This window comes from Gallinula chloropus (assembly GCF_964237585.1).
Source record: "Gallinula chloropus genome assembly, chromosome: 29".
Taxonomy (NCBI): Eukaryota; Metazoa; Chordata; class Aves; order Gruiformes; family Rallidae; genus Gallinula; species Gallinula chloropus.
The window spans coordinates 356,216-372,138 of NC_140114.1; the positions used below are offsets into that span (position 1 = coordinate 356,216).

Below are 15,923 nucleotides of genomic sequence, written 5' to 3' on the forward strand. Positions count from 1 at the left end.
GCTGTTATTGATGACATTGCTCATTGGAAGGCGATGGGGCTCCGAGCCGGCAGCGGCTCCCGCATACCAAGCAACCCCCAGCTCAAGGACAGGGCCTTTCCCTTCGGGACCCTGGTCCCCATGGGGACCCCACGGCATCACCCCACAACCTCTCTGTATGGGGGTCCTGTACAGCACCCTGTTGTCCCTGTGTGGGGGTCCCTCAGGGCATATCCCCCCCCCCCCCCTTCAGCATCCCTGCAAGACCCCTCCTAACATCCCTGCGTATGGGGGGCTGTCTCCTCTGGGGGGGTGCCCCCAGACCACATCCCAGTTGGGGGGCACCCTCAGGCCAGGGCTGGGAGACATGGGGGAGTCCCCAGTTTGCATCAGCCCCATGTCACAGCCCCACCCCCAGGATCCCTCCACGGGGGTCCCACAGACCACGGGGCGCCCTTACAGCATCCCAGACCCTGCGGTTGGGTCTGAGCCCTGCTGCCCCCCACGGGGACGGGGCAGGGGGTGCGGCGGGGGAGGAGGGGCAGCGGAGTGGGGGGGGGATGGGCGCGGTCGATGCCTCCGCTCAGCCTCTCCAGCAGTTTCTCCCCAGAAGCCATAAAACCTGTCTGACGTGCCCGGCTGCAGCAGGACACGCCTGCGTGGGGAGGGGGCTGGGGGGGGCCTGGGCGCTCGCTGCACCACGGTGGGGGCTTGGCCACGGTTTGCACCCCCAGGGTTTGGAGGGGAGGAGGGGGGGACATGAGTAACCAACCTCCCTGGCAGCCCCATGCCCGGTGCTGCCCGCTCCAGCCCATGGATGCACCGGCAGCGGGGTGCCCACCGGTCCCCACAGGGAGGTGGGTGCCCCATAGGCAAAGGGTGAGACCCCAAATGTGGCCCCCCCATTGGCAGTGGGTACACAGTGGCAGGTGGATGGATAGATGGATGGATAGAGGACCACCACCCCCAATGAGCTGGACTGGGGCGCCTAGCTGGGGGCTCTGGGCGAGTGACCTCCCCTCCCCAACTCCAGCCCCATCGCCCCTCATCCCTGCCCTGTACCAGGCACCAGTGCCCAGCTCTGGGTCCCACCACCCAGCACTAATTGCTGGCAGCTCATCTGTAATTAAAGCTCTCCCTGTGACATGAGCTAATGTCTCAGGATCAAATCCCTGCAATTAACCCTCCCCCCAAACACACCCCCCCACCCCACTCTGAACGGTCACTGCGAGAGGCACAGGCACCTTCAGGGAGCAGCCACCCCGGTCTGCACCCCAGTATCCCTGTGGGATGGGGACAATGGGGATGGGGATGCAGGGATGGGGAGTGTGGGGATGGGGACCACAGGGATGAGGAGCACGGGGATGGGTACCACAGGGATGGGGACCGTGGGGATGGGGATGCAAGCATGGGGACCACAGGGATGGGGATGGCAGGGATGGGCATGTGGGGACAGGAATGATAGGGACTGCAGGGATGGGGGTGGTGGGGATGGGGACACAGGGATGGGACACAGGGATGGGGACACAGGGATGGGGACCACGGGGTTGGGATCACGAGGCCTGGGTTTAGGGGTGCAACAGCCTGAGGGCACGGTGATCTTGCAAACACTGTATTGCTCGGCTCAGTCACTACCAGGGGTTAAACCAAACCGTAGGAGCCGCTGACGGCATGGAGGGCGTCTTCCCAGAAGACAGATCGGTGTGTCCTCGCCGGAGGACAAGGCAGCAGAAGGGGCGGACGCCTGGCTCCGTCCGGGGGAGCGGCACTGCCCCACGCCAGGGCCTGCAGGGAGGGGGCAGGGGGAAAGTCCCCGGTCCCCCGGAGCGAGGGGGTCCACGGGGGAAGGCACGAGACGAGGTGATGGCCCTGGGGCTGAGCAGGCGTCCGCTGAGCCGTGGGGAGCCCGGTGCCGGGGCAGGGGGGGGCCGGCGGGGCCAGCGTGCGGCGATGCTGGTGGGAAGCTGCATCCCTGGGGGGGGGAAGCCCCATCAGGGGATGCTGTGGCAAGGGGGGGCGAAGCCCCCAGGGGCACCCGCTGCCTGGGAGCCCACCGCATCCCCCCCTCACCTTCCAGCCTGCAGCTCCTGGCCCCGGCTCGGCTCCTTGAGGAGGGGGTCCGGTGGGTGAGGGGTGGTCCGGGCTGCCCCATGGGCTCGGGGGTTGAAGGCAGCAGAGGAAGAGTCCAGAAGGGGCAGTGGGGCAGCAGGACCTGTGTCCCCTCCGTGGGCGATGCCGGGGTCAGATCCGGAGCAGGGTGAGGAGCGCGAGCACCAGGCACGGGGCGCGGGGCTGCAGCGGGGCCGCCCTGTCCCGGGCGGGCACCGGCTCTGCCAGGGCAGGGGGAGAGGTGAGGGCAAACCTCGCAGCCCCCCAGTGCCCCCCTCACCCCCCACCCCCACCCCAACACTCACCCTCTGGCCCCCCACGCCCGTGGGGCTGCGAATTGGGAACCTCTGTCACCGGCTCCGGCGCTGGAACAAACCCACCCGAGTCAGGATGGGTGGAATGGGGGGGTCTGTGCCCCCCCCCCCAATGCTCCAGAGCAAACCAGGGTCCCCAGCAAGGACCAGGCTGCCCCAGATTCAGGAGAAGGGGGAACCCCTAGACTCTTGGGGGGTGCAGACCACCCCACCCCACCCACCCCACCCCACCCCGGACTGGACTCACTGGTGTCTCTGCAGCAGACGGAGACTCGCAGCTTCAGGCAGCGCCCGGCGCTCCCGGGGTTGGGGACAGCTGGGAGTGGGGACAGATCAGCGGGGGGGGGTGTGTCCCCCCCAGAGCTCCAGCCCGAGACGGGACCCCCCCCACCGCCACGGGCCAGAACCGGGCCTGGGGCTCCCCCTCCCGGCCAACAGCGGCCGCACCCCGGGCCACGCAGACCCCCGACCCACCCCCCTCCATCACCCCCCCTCCATGTGCAACCGGACACCCCCCTCCCCACATACACCCCCTCCCTGTGCACACCCCCACCGCCCACCTCCTCCCTCAAAGACCCCTCCCCCTCCTTTTTCAGGACACAACCCAACCCCGCTGAGACCCATCCCCAGGTACCCCCATCCCCCAGGACCACCCCCTTTGCCCGCCCCCCCCCTCCCCATCTCACAGATGTAGTAATAGGTCTCCCCAGGCTGGAACTCGAAGCCCAGAGAAAAGGGGGTGAAGCGCTGGATCTTCTCCAGAAAGCGGACGGGGCCGAAGGGCGCCCGGGGCCGGTTGCACTCCCAGCGCTTGAAGGCGCCGGGGGTCTTGTAGCAGCCGCGGTAACCCTCCGGATCCACCATGAAGAGCGTGAAGGTCTCTGCCCGCCCGCCGGGCGCGGCCCCCTCGTAGTGCGGGCAGTAGATGTCCAGGTAGTCATTGATGGCCACCTGGATGGTGTAGTCGTCCCGTAGGAACCTGATGGAGGGGGAGAGACGGGGGGTCCTGTGGGCCATGGGGTGGGATGCCCTGCTGAGGGGTCCTGTGGGCCATGGGGTGGGATGTCCTGCTGGGGGGGGTCCTGTGGGCCATGGGGTGGGATGCTCTGCTGGGGGGGGTCCTGTGGGCCATGGGGTGGGATGCCCTGCTGGGGGGGTCCTGTGGGCCATGGGGTGGGATGCCCTGCTGGGGGGGGTCCTGTGGGCCATGAGGTGGGATGCCCCACTGCGCCCCTGTCCCATGGAGCAGGTGGATGGGGGGGTTGAGTTGGAACCACTGCATCATCAGCAACCAGCTGTGGCTGCTGGAGCTGAATGGGTTTGGCTGGGGGGTTGGAGGGGGGGGAAGGGGACGAAGCCCCCTGCCCCAGGCACCCACCTCATGGCCAACACCCCCAACCTGACTGGGGGCTGCCCCCTGTGACACCCCTGCGCTGGCTGGGGTGGGGGTCACGGGGGCTCTGAGGGTGGGGTGGTGAGCAGGGGAGGGGGCTCAGCCGGGTAGGGGGAGGTGGGTGAGCAGGGGGGGGGCCCAGCCGGGTGAGGGGGGGTGAGCAGGGGAGGGGGCCCAGCCGGGTAGTGGGGGGTGGGTGGGTGGGCGGGGGGGCCCAGCCGGGTAGTGGGGGTGGGTGGGCGCGGGGGCCCAGCCCCGGTCCGGGCGCTGCCATGGCGTGAGCTCACTCCCGCCTGTGCAAACAGAGCAGCCAGCCAGGCCGGGGTGGAGCAGCCGCTGCCGCGGGCACCCACACGCGTGTGCTCCCGTGCACATGTGTGTGCACACGCCTGGGCCCTGCCTGCCCGGGGGGGCGGGGGGGGGGACGGAGCAGCAGCCCCCAGCCCCCTGCCCAGGCTGCGGCCTGCGCCCGCCTCTCCCGGCCGGGCCCGTCCTCGGCACTGCTGCACCCCCCCCGCCTCACCCAGCTGCTGCGGGGCCCGCAGGGTCACCCCGTCCCACGGGCTGGGGGGGGGGGACACCCCAACACTGGCTGCAGCCCCCTCGTGCCCCCAGCACGGGCACCGGCAGCGCTGACACCAGCGCCGGCTCCGGCGGCCTGGGCGGAGGCCGCAGCGTCGCTCCCCAGGCTGGCGGCGCTGGGGAGGTTTGGGGGTCCCCCCCTTGCCCCCCCCCGCCCCCCAAAGCCGGGGGCTCTCAGCGGCCAGGACGGGGCGCAGGCTCCCTGCTGACTCACAGCATCCCCACGCCGGCCGGGACGGGCCCGGGCACGGCCAAGCGCTGCCGGGGGGCTGGGGCGCTGCCCTGACCCCGTGAAGGGCCAAACGCCCCCCCACACCCCCCCCCCCCACCCACCACCCACCCCCCCATCCCCAGGGCACCCAGGGGTGGTGGGTTCCCACAGCTCCCATCCCTGTCACCCCACCCCAGCGTCGCTGCCCGGGGAGCACCTGCCCACCCCAGCCGGGTTTGGTGGGGTGATGAGACCCCTTCTGTGTGTGTGGGGGTGCAGCCCCACCCCCCCCACCCCCAAACCCACCCCCCAGGTCCCGCACAGCCCGGAGCTCGGGAGTGCCTGAAGAGGAGGGGCCAGGAGGAGGGATGGGGCTGGACCCCAGCCCGGACACCACGGCACAGCCCGTGGGCAGCCCCCCCAGTCCGGGGCGGGGGGGCAGTTTGGGGGGCTGCGGTGCCCGGTACCACCCCCCCCCCCGCAGCAGCCCCACCTGACCCCAGGCTCGGTGCTGTGCCCGGTGCCACCGGCCCCACACCAGCGGTACCGGGGCCCGGTGCAGGTTGGTACCGGGGACTCGACCCCCCCCCCACCCCACCCAAAACACCCACCGGTCTGGGTGCCCCCCCCAACCCCCGGGTGCTTCACCTGCCGGTGCCGCCCGGTCCCGCCCCGGGGCTCGGGCTCACGGGGGGATGCCCGGTGCTGCTACGGGCTCGGTACCGCCCCGGGGGTACCCACCGGCTCGGTAACGCCCAGAAGCGCTCGGTGGCTCGGTACCCCCCCCCCCGGGATGCGGTGTCGCTCGGTGATGTTGGTCGGGTACCAGCCCCGGGACCAACCCACCGGGCATCACCGAGCGACACCGAATCCCGGAGGGGGGGGGGGTACCAAACCCACCTCGGTCTCACCTGGGGGGCACCCGGTAACCCGCTGCTCCCCCCGGGGGGGCACCACCCCCTCCTCCCCCCAACCTCCCGCCTTCCCGACCCTCCCGGTAGCGCGGGGCCCCCCGGATAGGGGGGAGAAGGGGGGGGGGCTGCCTCGGCGGGGCCCGGGGGGCTCACAAAGGGGGCGGGGAGGGCTACCTGGGGTTGCTGCCGTTCCAGTGGACGCCGTGGCGGACGCCGCTCCCCGGCGGCGCGCAGAGCAGCGGAGCCCAGAGCAGGAGCCCGAGCAGCGGAGCGGGGCGCATGGCTCCGCCGGCGGGCGGGCGGGGGGCGGCGGGGCCGGGGCGCGGGGGGCGGCCCGGCGGAGCTCGGCATGGCGGAGCCCGACCCGCCCCGACAACTTCGGGCCAATCGGCGCCGCGCCGCCGCCCGGCAACTTCCCCGAGTGACTTTAACCCTTCCCTGGGGAGCGGCACCGGCCGGCGGCTCCGGTACTGCGGTGGGGGGCACCGGTACCGGCTGCACGGCCCCTAAAGGAACCTGTGCTCACACACCGGGGCCGGGGCCGGCAGCCTGGGAGCTGAACCCGGCAGCGCCCGGCCCTGAAACCGGTTCTCCCGGTCCGGGCGCCCGTCCGGTACCGGGAGCCCATCCGGTACCGAGTCCGTCCTGGCCTGGCCGCACCGCCCGGCACCGCGGGAGCAGCATCCTCGGTACCGACCCCGTGCCCCCCGCCCAGCGCCCCCTCCCCGCACTCACCCGCCCCTCGGGCCCCGCCCGCCCGGCACCGGCCGCTCCCCCCGCCCCGGGCACCCCCCCGGCTGCGGCACCGGGCCCCGGGGCCGGTCCGTGCGCCCCGGGGGTGGGGGTGGGGGTGGGGAGGGGGCTGGGGGTGTCCTGGGGGGGGGGGGGGGGCTGTGCGCGTGCACGCCGCGCACGAGGGGGGCGGCGCCCTCGCGCACGTGCCCACGTGGCTCCGAGCGGGAACGGGCGCGCGGCCGCCGCCAGGGGGCGCAGGGACGGACCGGAAGCTGCGCCCAGGGCGGTACTTCCGGTGGGCGCCGCGGGGGCTGCTGGGAGATGTAGTCCCGGCCCTGTGTGGTTCCCTCCCCCCCCCGTTACCCCCCGGCGCGGCGGAGGCAGCGCGGAGGCAGCTCACGGCCCTTTATTAGTGTGGCGGGCGGACAGACCCCCCGGCCCGGCCCTTCCCTCCCCACCCCCCGGAGTCCGGCGCTGCGACGGTCCCGAGCCACGCTCAGGCCTCAGGCGGGGGGGGCGCGGGCCTGGGGAGAGAGAGAAAGGGGGGGAGAAGGGGGGGCCATGGGGCTCCCCCGCCCGCCCCGCCCCCCCTCGCTGCAGCCCTCTCTGCCCCATCCCTCCCGCCTCCCTGGCCGACCCCACAGCCCCTCATCGCTCCTGCCTGCCCCCCACAGCCCCCCCATCCCTTCTGCCCCCCCCATAGCCCCCCCAACTCCTTCTGCCCCCCACAGCCCCCCCACAACCCCTCCACAACCCCTTCTGCCCCCCCATAGCCCCCCCAACCCCTTCTGCCCCCATCCCTCCTGTCTCCCCCGCAGAGACCCCTCTGCTCCTCCTTCTCCCCCATATCTCGTGTCTGCACCCCCCTCCCTCCTCTGCTCCCCCCCCCTCACCTGGAGGGAATCACCGTGACATAGGGGGGATCCGGGGGGGTCTCGCTGGGGGGCAGCGAAGGCACAGGGGGCCCTGAAGGCAGCGGGCGCTGGGGCGGGGGCGGCTTGCTGGGCCCTGGGGGCTGTGTGGAAAGCGGGGGGGTCAGAGCTCCAATGGGGGGGGGGGGTGGGGGGTCCCCTAACCCCCATCCCTTGCCCGGGGGGGCCCAGCCCGGGCAGACGCCGTCCTGCCCCACACGCCGGCGCCGCCGGTGCCGCCGTTACCTGAGCGCCGGGTGCCGCGGGGTCTGCGGGCAGCGGGCGTGTGGGGGGGGGCGGCCTGTCCGAAGGGGGGGCCTGGGGCGGACAGAGCGGGGACACTGAGGCAGCTCCGGGCACGGAGGGGGGGGAGGAGGAGGAGGAGGAGGAGGAGTGGGGGTGGGGGGTGCAGCGATGGGCGCTGTGCCCCCAGGGGCTGCAGCCCGGACCCCCCGCATGCAGAGCCAGCCATGCAGCAGCGGCTGGGCCGGGGCAGCCAGGACCGCCCCCCCCAGCCCCCCAGCCCCCCAGCCCGGGCTTTACCTTGGGAGGAGGGTCCGGCGGGAGGGGCCGGGAGGGCGGGTCGGGCCGAGCCGAGCCGGGGGCAGCCGGCTGCAGAGAGAGGGAGAGGGGGGGGCATGCCCGCCATGCAGCCCTGCGGGGGGCAAGCCGTGCAGCATGCAGAGACCCCCCCCAAAAGCACAGAGACCCCCCCCAAAACACAAGCTCTGGGCTCTGCAGCCCTCAGCCGGGTGGCAGAGCCGGTGCTGGGGGGAGCCAGCACCCCCCGGGGCTGTGCCAGGCTGCTCCTGGCTCGGGGAGACGCGATGTGACCCGGGGCTGGTAGCCAAGGATGGCTCCCCGGTAACCCATGGCAACCGCGCTGTGTTACCATGGTGACGGCATCACCCTCGCCAGCAGCCCCCATCCCCTTGCCCCCCCCCGGCTCTCACCTTGCTGCTGCGCATGACCTGCAGCTCGGTGGCCCGATGCCGCTGTGGGGGTCGCCGGGGGCGTTCGGGGGGGACCTGGCTGCCCCCCTGGGGTTCCAGCTGCGAGATTCTGGGGTGGGGGGGGGAAGGAGAGGCAGGATCAGGCCCCCTGCTCCAGGAGCCTGAGGGGAAATCCCAACCTGGCAACCGAGCACCAGCAGAAGCCCAAGAGAAACGAACCCCTCAGCACCGGCAGAGGCGACCCCCCTGCGCACAGCCCCGGGGGGGCTCCTGCCCCGCACCCCCACCCCGGGCACTGCCAGGGGAAGAGCGCAGCACCAGAGGCCTTTGCGAAGCAGGACGGCCCCAGGCCCGGGCAGCGACGTTACCCACTCCAGCAGGCCGGGGCTTCCGGGCCCGGGAATCGGAGCCGGGGCTCAGCGCTGTGGGGAGAAGAGTGGGGGGCTCAGGGCTGGGGGGGTGGTGGGGTGAGGGACGGGGTGACAACGTGCGCTGGGGGCTGCGAGCTGGGGGTGGGCTGGGGGCTGCGTGCTCAGCCCGGCGGGGTGGGATGGGATGGGATGGGGGGTGTGAACACGTCTGTGAGCGTGTGGCCGTGCAGAGACGGGGTCACCAGGCTGGGAAAGCCCCTGAGGATCCTCCAGTCCAACCGCTCCCACCCTGTGCTGACCCATCCCCCTGAGCACCTCATCTCCCCTCTGTTAAACACCCCCAGGGAAGGGGACTCAGCCCCTCCCTGGGCAGCCTGTGCCACAGCCCCACAGCTCTGCCAGGGAAGAACTTTCCCCTCCCATCTGCTCTGCCCCTGCCCTGGGGCAGCTTGAGCCCATTGCCCCTTGTCCCATCTCCTGTCCCCTGGCTGCAGAGACCATCACCCACCTCTCTGCACCCTCCTGGCAGGGCAGGGGAGGTGGGGAGAAGGTCTCCCCTCAGCCTCCTCTTCTCCAGGCTCAACACCCCCAGCTCCCTCAGCTGCTCCTCAGAGGATTTGCCCTCCAGCCCCTTCCCCAGCCTGGTTGCCCTTCTCTGCACTCGCTCCAGGACCTCAATGTCCTTCTGATGCTGAGGAGCCCAGGACTGGACCCAGCACTGGAGCTGCAGCCTCCCCAGCGCCCAGCCCAGGGGCACAATTACACATGCGCATGCAAGGACATGGATGCACGTGAACACACGTGTACATGCCAGGACACACATGCACATGCCAGGACACACATGCACATCCCAGGACACACATGCCTGTGCCCCAGCTCCACGTGCCACACGCGTGTACACGCCCCAGGCAGGTTACAGCAGCAGCCCCCACGCCACACATGGCCCAGCAGTGCCCGTGCCACCCCAGCACACCCACCCCAGCTGGCCCCAGCCCCCCCAGCCCCCCGTCTGGGGTACCTGTAGCGGCAGGACGTGCCCTTGCCCAGCTGGCAGAGCCGCTGGTGCAGCCGGACGCGCCGGGCGCAGCACAGCCCCAGCGCCAGCGCCAGCCCCAGCAGCGCGCTCAGGAGCAGCGCGGTCAGGGGGCTGCTCCCCCCTCCTGCGGAGAGCAGCATGTCAGACCCCCCCTCACTGCCACCCCCGCCCCCCGCCCCTCTCCAGGCACACAGAGCCCCTGGCTCCTTCCCACCCCTCTCCCCACCTGGCTCGGGGCTGGCTGGCCCGCTGTCCTGGCTGCCCCCCGCCCCGGGGGTCTCGCAGTGAGGGGGGGCCCAGCCCTGCTGGCAGTGGCAGTGCCCGTGGTTGTTGCAGACCTGAGGAGGGGGGAGATGGAGCCTCGGGGGTCCCTGACACTCGGCACCCCCCCCCCCCTCCCGCCCGCACACTCACCCCGTGCCCGTGGCATCTGCTCTGGCACTGCGGGTCACCCAGGGAGGAGACGGGCTGGCACCGGCGCTGGAGGCACAGCTGGGGGAGAGGGAGGGAGGGGGGGGGGGAAGGAAGGATGAAGGAGGGAGGGATGAAGGAGGGAGGGATGCAGGGAGGGAGGGAAGGAGGGATGGACAGACAGACGGACGGATGGATTGGGGTCAGGGGGGCCAAGCACTGCCTGACCCCCCTGCCCCCAGCCCTGCCACTCACCTTCCCGGGGCCGCAGGCGGTGCCGGGCAGCACCAGGGCAGCATCACTCACATCCTCATCCCCCGGCACCGGGGTCCCCTGGCAGGACCCTCCCGGGTCCCCCCCCGGGTCCCCCCCCCCGGCCGGGGGCCGCCGGCACTGCAGCATCCCGCAGGCAGCGTCCCTGCGGGCACAGAGCGCTCAGGGGTGCTGGGGGGGCGCGGGGTGGGGGGCAGGGGGGGCTGCGGGCTCACCCCTGGGCGCAGGCGATGTAGGAGCCGTTGGGGAGCTGCCCGCAGTGTCCGCGCTCGTCCCCGCGCGCGTTCAGGGCGGCCACGCAGGAGCTGGAGACGGGGCTGGAGCCTGTGGGGCAGCGAGTGTCAGCACCCCTTCCAGCCCTCGGCACCCCCTTTCCCAGCCCCCAGCACCCCCCTTTTCCTACCCCTCACCCCCTCAATTTCCCAGGCCTCAGCACCCCCCTTTCCTGGCCCTTGGCACCCCCAATTTCCAGCCCTCACCCCCCCCTCCATTTCCCACCCCAACCCCCCCCCATCCCCCAGCCGTACCCGGCCCCAGCAGCAGCTGGCACTGGCTCTGGCGGGTGGCGCAGGCCCCCCCGTAGCACAGAGCCCCCCCCCCGGCACAGGGCTGCCCGTCCTGCAGGAAGGAGTCGGGGGGGCACCGTGGGGAGACCCCGTCACAGAACTCGGGCAGGTCACACTCCCCCTGGGCTGCCCGGCACGGGAACCCGGCCCTGCGCAGCTGCACGGAGAGAGGGGGGGCGGGGGGGTACAGTCAGCCTCTTGAGGGGGTACCACACCCCCCCGACCCCCCACTGCCCCCCCCGGCACCTGGCAGTCCTGGCAGCAGGCATCGCCCGCGGCACACTCGGCCCCCGGCAGCAGCTGGCAGGAGCTGCTGTTGCAGCAGGGATCCATGCACTCCTGCGGGGGGGCTGTGGTCAGCATCCCCCCCCCAGCATTCCCCCCCCAACCCAGCATCCCCTCCCTCCAGCATCCCTTCAGCATCCCCCCACAACATCCCCCCCTGCATCTCCTCCCGCGCGCATCTCCACCCCCCAGCATCACCCACCTGCATCCCCCCCACGTCTCCCCCCAGCATCCCCCCCAAGCATCCCCCCCCCACCATCTCCCCCCTCACTGCCCCTAGCAGTACAGGGACACAGCCCCCCTCCCCATCACATCTCCACGGGCACCCCAAGCCTCAAGAGATGGAGGGAGGGAGGGATGGGGAACCCCAGCCCGCCCAGACCCCCCTCCCACCCCGTGCCCCCCTGTACCACGCCGAGGCCGCAGTCACAGCCCTCCCCCGGCTCCAGGAAGCGGTTCCCACAGTTGGGGGTCCCGGCCAGGCTGGGGGGCTCGGGGACGTTGGAGAGGCACCAGCCGCGGCCCTGCCGCAGGCTGCGCTCCAGGTCCCCCCGGCTGCAGTTGCTGAAGCTCAACCCAGGCGTCAGCCTGTGCCGCCAGAGACAGACCTCGTCAGGCAGGGAGGGGGCTCAGGGGGGTGTGTATCCCCCCCCCAGAGCCCTGCCTGCTGCCCTCACCCCGTGGGTGGTGCCATGATGCAGCCGCGGTCGTGCCGGAGGTCGCTGCAGTCGCAGACGCGCCCGGCGCCGTCGTGCCGCATGCCCAGGTTGTGCCCCAGCTGATGGGCCACGGTGGAGGCCACGACCAGCACACTGACAGAGTGGTCCTGGGGGGGCACAGGGTGGCTCAGAGGGGGGGCACAGGGGGTGTGTAGCGCTGGGGGGGTGAGCTAGGGGTTACCAACCATGCTGACCCCTCCGGAGCGCGCGGGGGAGCACATGGACGCTTGAGCCGCCATCCCCACGGCCACATCCTTGAAGCGGGCGCCCCTGGGGGGAGAGAGAGAGAGCAGGGGGGCTGCCTGTGCACCCCGTAGGGTGTGTGTGTCCCCACAACCCCTCCCCTGCATCCTGCCCCCCACTCACGTCAGGAGCTGGGCGTTATCGTGGGGCAGCCGGGGCAGCAAATCCTCCTGGCGCCAGCGCAGGAACCGCTCCAGCGCAGCCCGGGCGCTGCCGCCCACCGCGATCCTGTCGCCCTCGCTCCACACCTCCACTGCCAGCAGGGCCACCCGCACGCCCAGCGGCTGGAAGAACTGGGGAGGGGAATCAGAGACACACACACCCCCCAAACCCACCCCAGCATCCTCACAGAGAGGGCTGGGAAGGATGATGCCGGGGGAGTCGCGGCAACAACTCACCACATCCACCTGGTTGGCGATTTCCAGGGTCCGGGTGCGGATGCGTCGGAGGTCGGGATAGTTCTGGAACTGGGAGTACAGGGTGGGGGGGGGTCAGGGTGATGGTGGGGGGAGCAGGGTGACCCCTGCACTGGGGATGTGCCCCCGGCACTCACCGCGCTGTGATCCACCACCATCACCAGCTCCACGAACCGCTGCTCCGGCGGCGCCCGCTTGCCCTGCGGAGGGGAAGGGTGTGGGTGCACGGGTGAGGGGGGGACCCTCTCTGGGGCAGACAGATCTCTGGGTCACCCACCCTCCGTGGCCAAGGGGGTTCCGTCTCTTCTGCTTCTGCCTGGGGGGGTTCCAGGGGGTCCTGCCCGCAGGCTCTGGGTGCCAGCCGGGCCTCCCGCAGCCGGTAGGCGACGTGCCGCCCCGGGGGGCTCCCGGTGTCCGGCTCCAGCCCGTAGCTCCGGGTGTCTGACAGCTGGATGTGACCGCTGGGGAAGGGGAGTTGAGGCATCAGGGGGATGGTGGGTCCCAGGCTGGAGCATCGCTGGGGCCAGCGGCTCACCTGAGTCCGGCACAGGCGCAGAGACTGGCCCAGGAGCCGGGGACACCCCGCGCTGCGCCCCGGTAGCAGCAGTGCTCCTGCAGAGGAGGGGGGTTCAGGGGTGAGGCCCATACTGGGATCCCCCCCTTGCTGTCCCGCAGGGTGGGGGGCTGGGGGACACGGGGTGCCCGTGCTGTACCTGCTCACTGGCCTCCTGCGTCACGCGCGTGCCGTTGGGCAGGTAGAAGAGCAACGTCCCGGTGCCCAGCACCAGCTCCCTGCCAGGGGCACGTGTCACCCCCACAGCAGGGATGGGACCCCCCCAGCTCATCCCATGGATGGAAACGGGGATCCCAGTACCCACTCTGCTGCGGGGGATGGAGACAAGGACCCCCAGGACCCCCCCACCTCCATCCCACAGGTGGAGAAGGGGAAGAAGGGACCCCCCCTCCCATCCGCGCTGTGGATGGATGGAGAGAGGGTCCCCCAGACCCCCACCCTGTGCACACTGCCAACGGAGACGGAGCCCACGGGACCCCCACCCTGCACATGCCATTCATAGGGATGGGACCCCCAGGACACCCCACCCCTCTCCCCCAGCCAGCCATCGACTCACCAGTTCTGCTCCAGCTCCAGCACCAGCTCTGACCCCTCCAGCTCCAGCAGGACCCGCAGCTGGGTGGGGAACCCCCCCTGCCACAGGCAGCGGTTACCAGCAGGACCCCCCCCCCCCAACCTTTCCATGCCAAGCTGCAGGTACCCCTCCCATCCCCCTGACACCCCCTGACACCCCCTGACACCAGCGGGGTGTTGGTGGGAGGGGACCAGGGGCACCCGCCCGGCCTTGGCACGTGCCGGGAGGGAGGGAGGAGGCGGTGGGTTCCCCTGCCCACCCCAGCCCCCCGCCCTCCCGCCCCGCAGGAAGCCTCCCTCCCTCCCGAGCTCATTGTGCTGGGGAATGGGGGGGTCGGATGGAGCCGGGGCCCCCCCTTCCCACCACCCTCTGCGCTTCCTGCCCGGTGCAGCGCGGCGGAAACACGGGAGAGGCTCCCAACGGCCGCGGCGCGGGGTGGGTCCTTCCGCCCCGGCCGGGAGCAGCCCCGGGCACGGGGTGGGTGCCCGACCCAGCACGGACCCTCCCAGCATCGGGGGGGGGAAGGGGAAGGGGGATTTGCTGGGGGCCCCCCCACGCTGCCCGTGTGGCACCCAGGAATTTGGGGTCCGGGGACCCCAACGCTGGGATCCCTGCGCTGGGAAAGGGGCAGTGGGAGGTGGGGGGGTGCAGGCAGCTCCCCCCCACCCCCTCCCCAAGCCCCTGCGTGGTGCAGCACCCCAGGGAAGGGATGAAGGGGGGTGGGGGGGTCTCACCTGGGTGGCCTCTGCCAGGCTGAGCGTCCGTCCGTCCTGCAGCACCCAGGGGGTCACGTGCCAGGAGCGTCCCAGTCCCAAACTGTGCTGGTGTGAGCTGTCACCTGCACAAGGCCCAGAGCCACCAGCACGGCCCCATCACCCACCCCGTCCCGGCTCCAGCACCCACCAACTCCCGGCTCCAGCACCCACCCCGTCCTGGCTCCATCACCCACCCCGTCCCGGCTCCAGCACCCACCCCGTCCCGGCTCCAGCACCCACCAACTCCCGGCTCCAGCACCCACCCCGTCCCGGCTCCAGCACCCACCAACTCCCGGCTCCAGCACCCACCCCGTCCGGGCTCCAGCACCCACCCATCCCGGCGTCATCACCCACCCCGTCCCGGCTCCATCACCCACCCTGTCCTGGCTCCATCACCCACCAACTCCCAGCTCCAGCACCCACCCTGTCCGGGCTCCAGCACCCACCCCGCCCCAACCCCCCTCCAAGTCACCCATCCCAGCCCGGTCGCCCATCCCAGCACAGACCATCACCCCACCCCCGTCCTCAGGGGCCAGGGCAGGGGGCTCTGGGGGGGTGGGGAGGGCAGGGGGCTCTGGGGGGGTGGGGAGGGCAGGGAGTGGGGTGCTCAGCCCAGCAGCACCCGGGGTGTCCCTGGGCGCAGCCACAGCCCGGGGCAGGGGGCGTGGGGGGGCTGGAGGTGACCCCCGCGGTGGGGACGCGCGGCAAACACACGCCCCCGCCGCGGGATGGGCCCCCCGGGGTCCCCCCCGGGCCTTGCGTCAGCCCCCGCCCAGCCCGCCCAGTACAACCAGCTCGGGGACCGCGGCTGGGCTGGGAGCCCGGCCCGGCTGACTCAGTGCCCCCCCCGTCCCGCAGCCCACCCACCCACCCACCCACCCTTCCTCCCGGCTCTCCCGGGGCCCGGAGCGGGCAGGAGGGGGGGGGGTGAGGGGGGTGGGGGTGTCTCCTCACCAACCCCTCTCCCCAGCCCGGGGAGCGCCGGTTCCCCGGGGGCACCGTCGGTTCCGCGGAACCGGGAGGACTTGGAGCATCCCACGGGGCCGCGACACCCCCCGCCCGGCCCCGACCCCCGACGAGCCTCCCGGTCCCCAGCGGCGGATCCCGCGGGCCGGGGGCACACGGACCATCCCCCCCCCCTGGGATATCCCCCTCCCCGCCCCCCGCCCCCCCGGGATGTCCCCCTCCCCACCACCCCCCGGGATATCCCCCTCCCCACCGCCCCCCGGTCCCGCTCACCTTCGCCGCTCCCGTTCCCCCCGGTACCGGCGGTGGGAGGGGGCAGCCCCGCGGCGAGGAGGAGGAGGAGGAGGAGGAGGAGCAGCGGCGGCGGCGCCCAAGCCCCCATCGCCCCCCCCTCCCGCCCGCAGCCCGAGCGGGGCGCGGCGGCCCCGGGCTGGCGGCTCCCGAGCTGACCCGGCGGGGCCGCTCCCGCCGCGCATGGCACCGGCACCGGCGGCCCGGCCCGGGGGAGGGACTTCCTGCCCGCCGCCCGGTCCCGCCCAGCCCCGGGGCGGGGGTGCGGATGGGGGGGTGGGACGGGGTGTCCCGGCCGCCGTCGCGTCTCGGAGGCGGCTCCGGGGCTCCGCGCAGCGGCGG

The 15,923-nt window shown here is 72.6% G+C and overlaps 1 protein-coding gene across 14 annotated transcripts; it reads right to left on the bottom strand.

Moving 5' to 3' along the window:
• Positions 1-1,582: 1,582 nt before the first annotated feature.
• On the bottom strand, positions 1,583-15,787 carry ADAM15 (ADAM metallopeptidase domain 15). 14 transcript variants are annotated; one of them, XM_084276897.1, is made up of 29 exons: positions 15,564-15,787; positions 14,304-14,407; positions 13,552-13,628; positions 13,135-13,213; positions 12,957-13,033; positions 12,699-12,882; positions 12,559-12,621; positions 12,404-12,472; positions 12,129-12,298; positions 11,948-12,032; positions 11,721-11,869; positions 11,454-11,631; positions 11,005-11,097; positions 10,720-10,915; positions 10,408-10,516; positions 10,175-10,337; positions 9,923-10,000; positions 9,735-9,846; positions 9,491-9,632; positions 8,470-8,523; positions 8,102-8,210; positions 7,692-7,760; positions 7,395-7,466; positions 7,131-7,252; positions 3,089-3,381; positions 2,650-2,718; positions 2,394-2,453; positions 2,050-2,309; positions 1,583-1,951 (listed from the first exon to the last, which is right to left on the bottom strand). In XM_084276897.1, exons 1-28 carry the CDS (start codon positions 15,670-15,672, stop codon positions 2,221-2,223), a joined length of 3,174 nt encoding a protein of 1,057 aa, XP_084133023.1. In that variant the 5' UTR covers positions 15,673-15,787; the 3' UTR covers positions 1,583-1,951; positions 2,050-2,220. The 14 variants fall into 14 exon arrangements, with proteins under 14 accessions (XP_084133023.1, XP_084133029.1, XP_084133018.1 ...); XM_084276903.1 differs by lacking the exons at positions 1,583-1,951; positions 2,050-2,309; positions 2,394-2,453; positions 2,650-2,718; positions 3,089-3,381 and adding an exon at positions 6,628-6,761 and having other exon boundaries at positions 8,474-8,523; XM_084276892.1 differs by lacking the exons at positions 1,583-1,951; positions 2,050-2,309; positions 2,394-2,453; positions 2,650-2,718; positions 3,089-3,381 and adding an exon at positions 6,628-6,761 and having other exon boundaries at positions 7,692-7,803; positions 8,474-8,523.
• Positions 15,788-15,923: the final 136 nt, after the last annotated feature.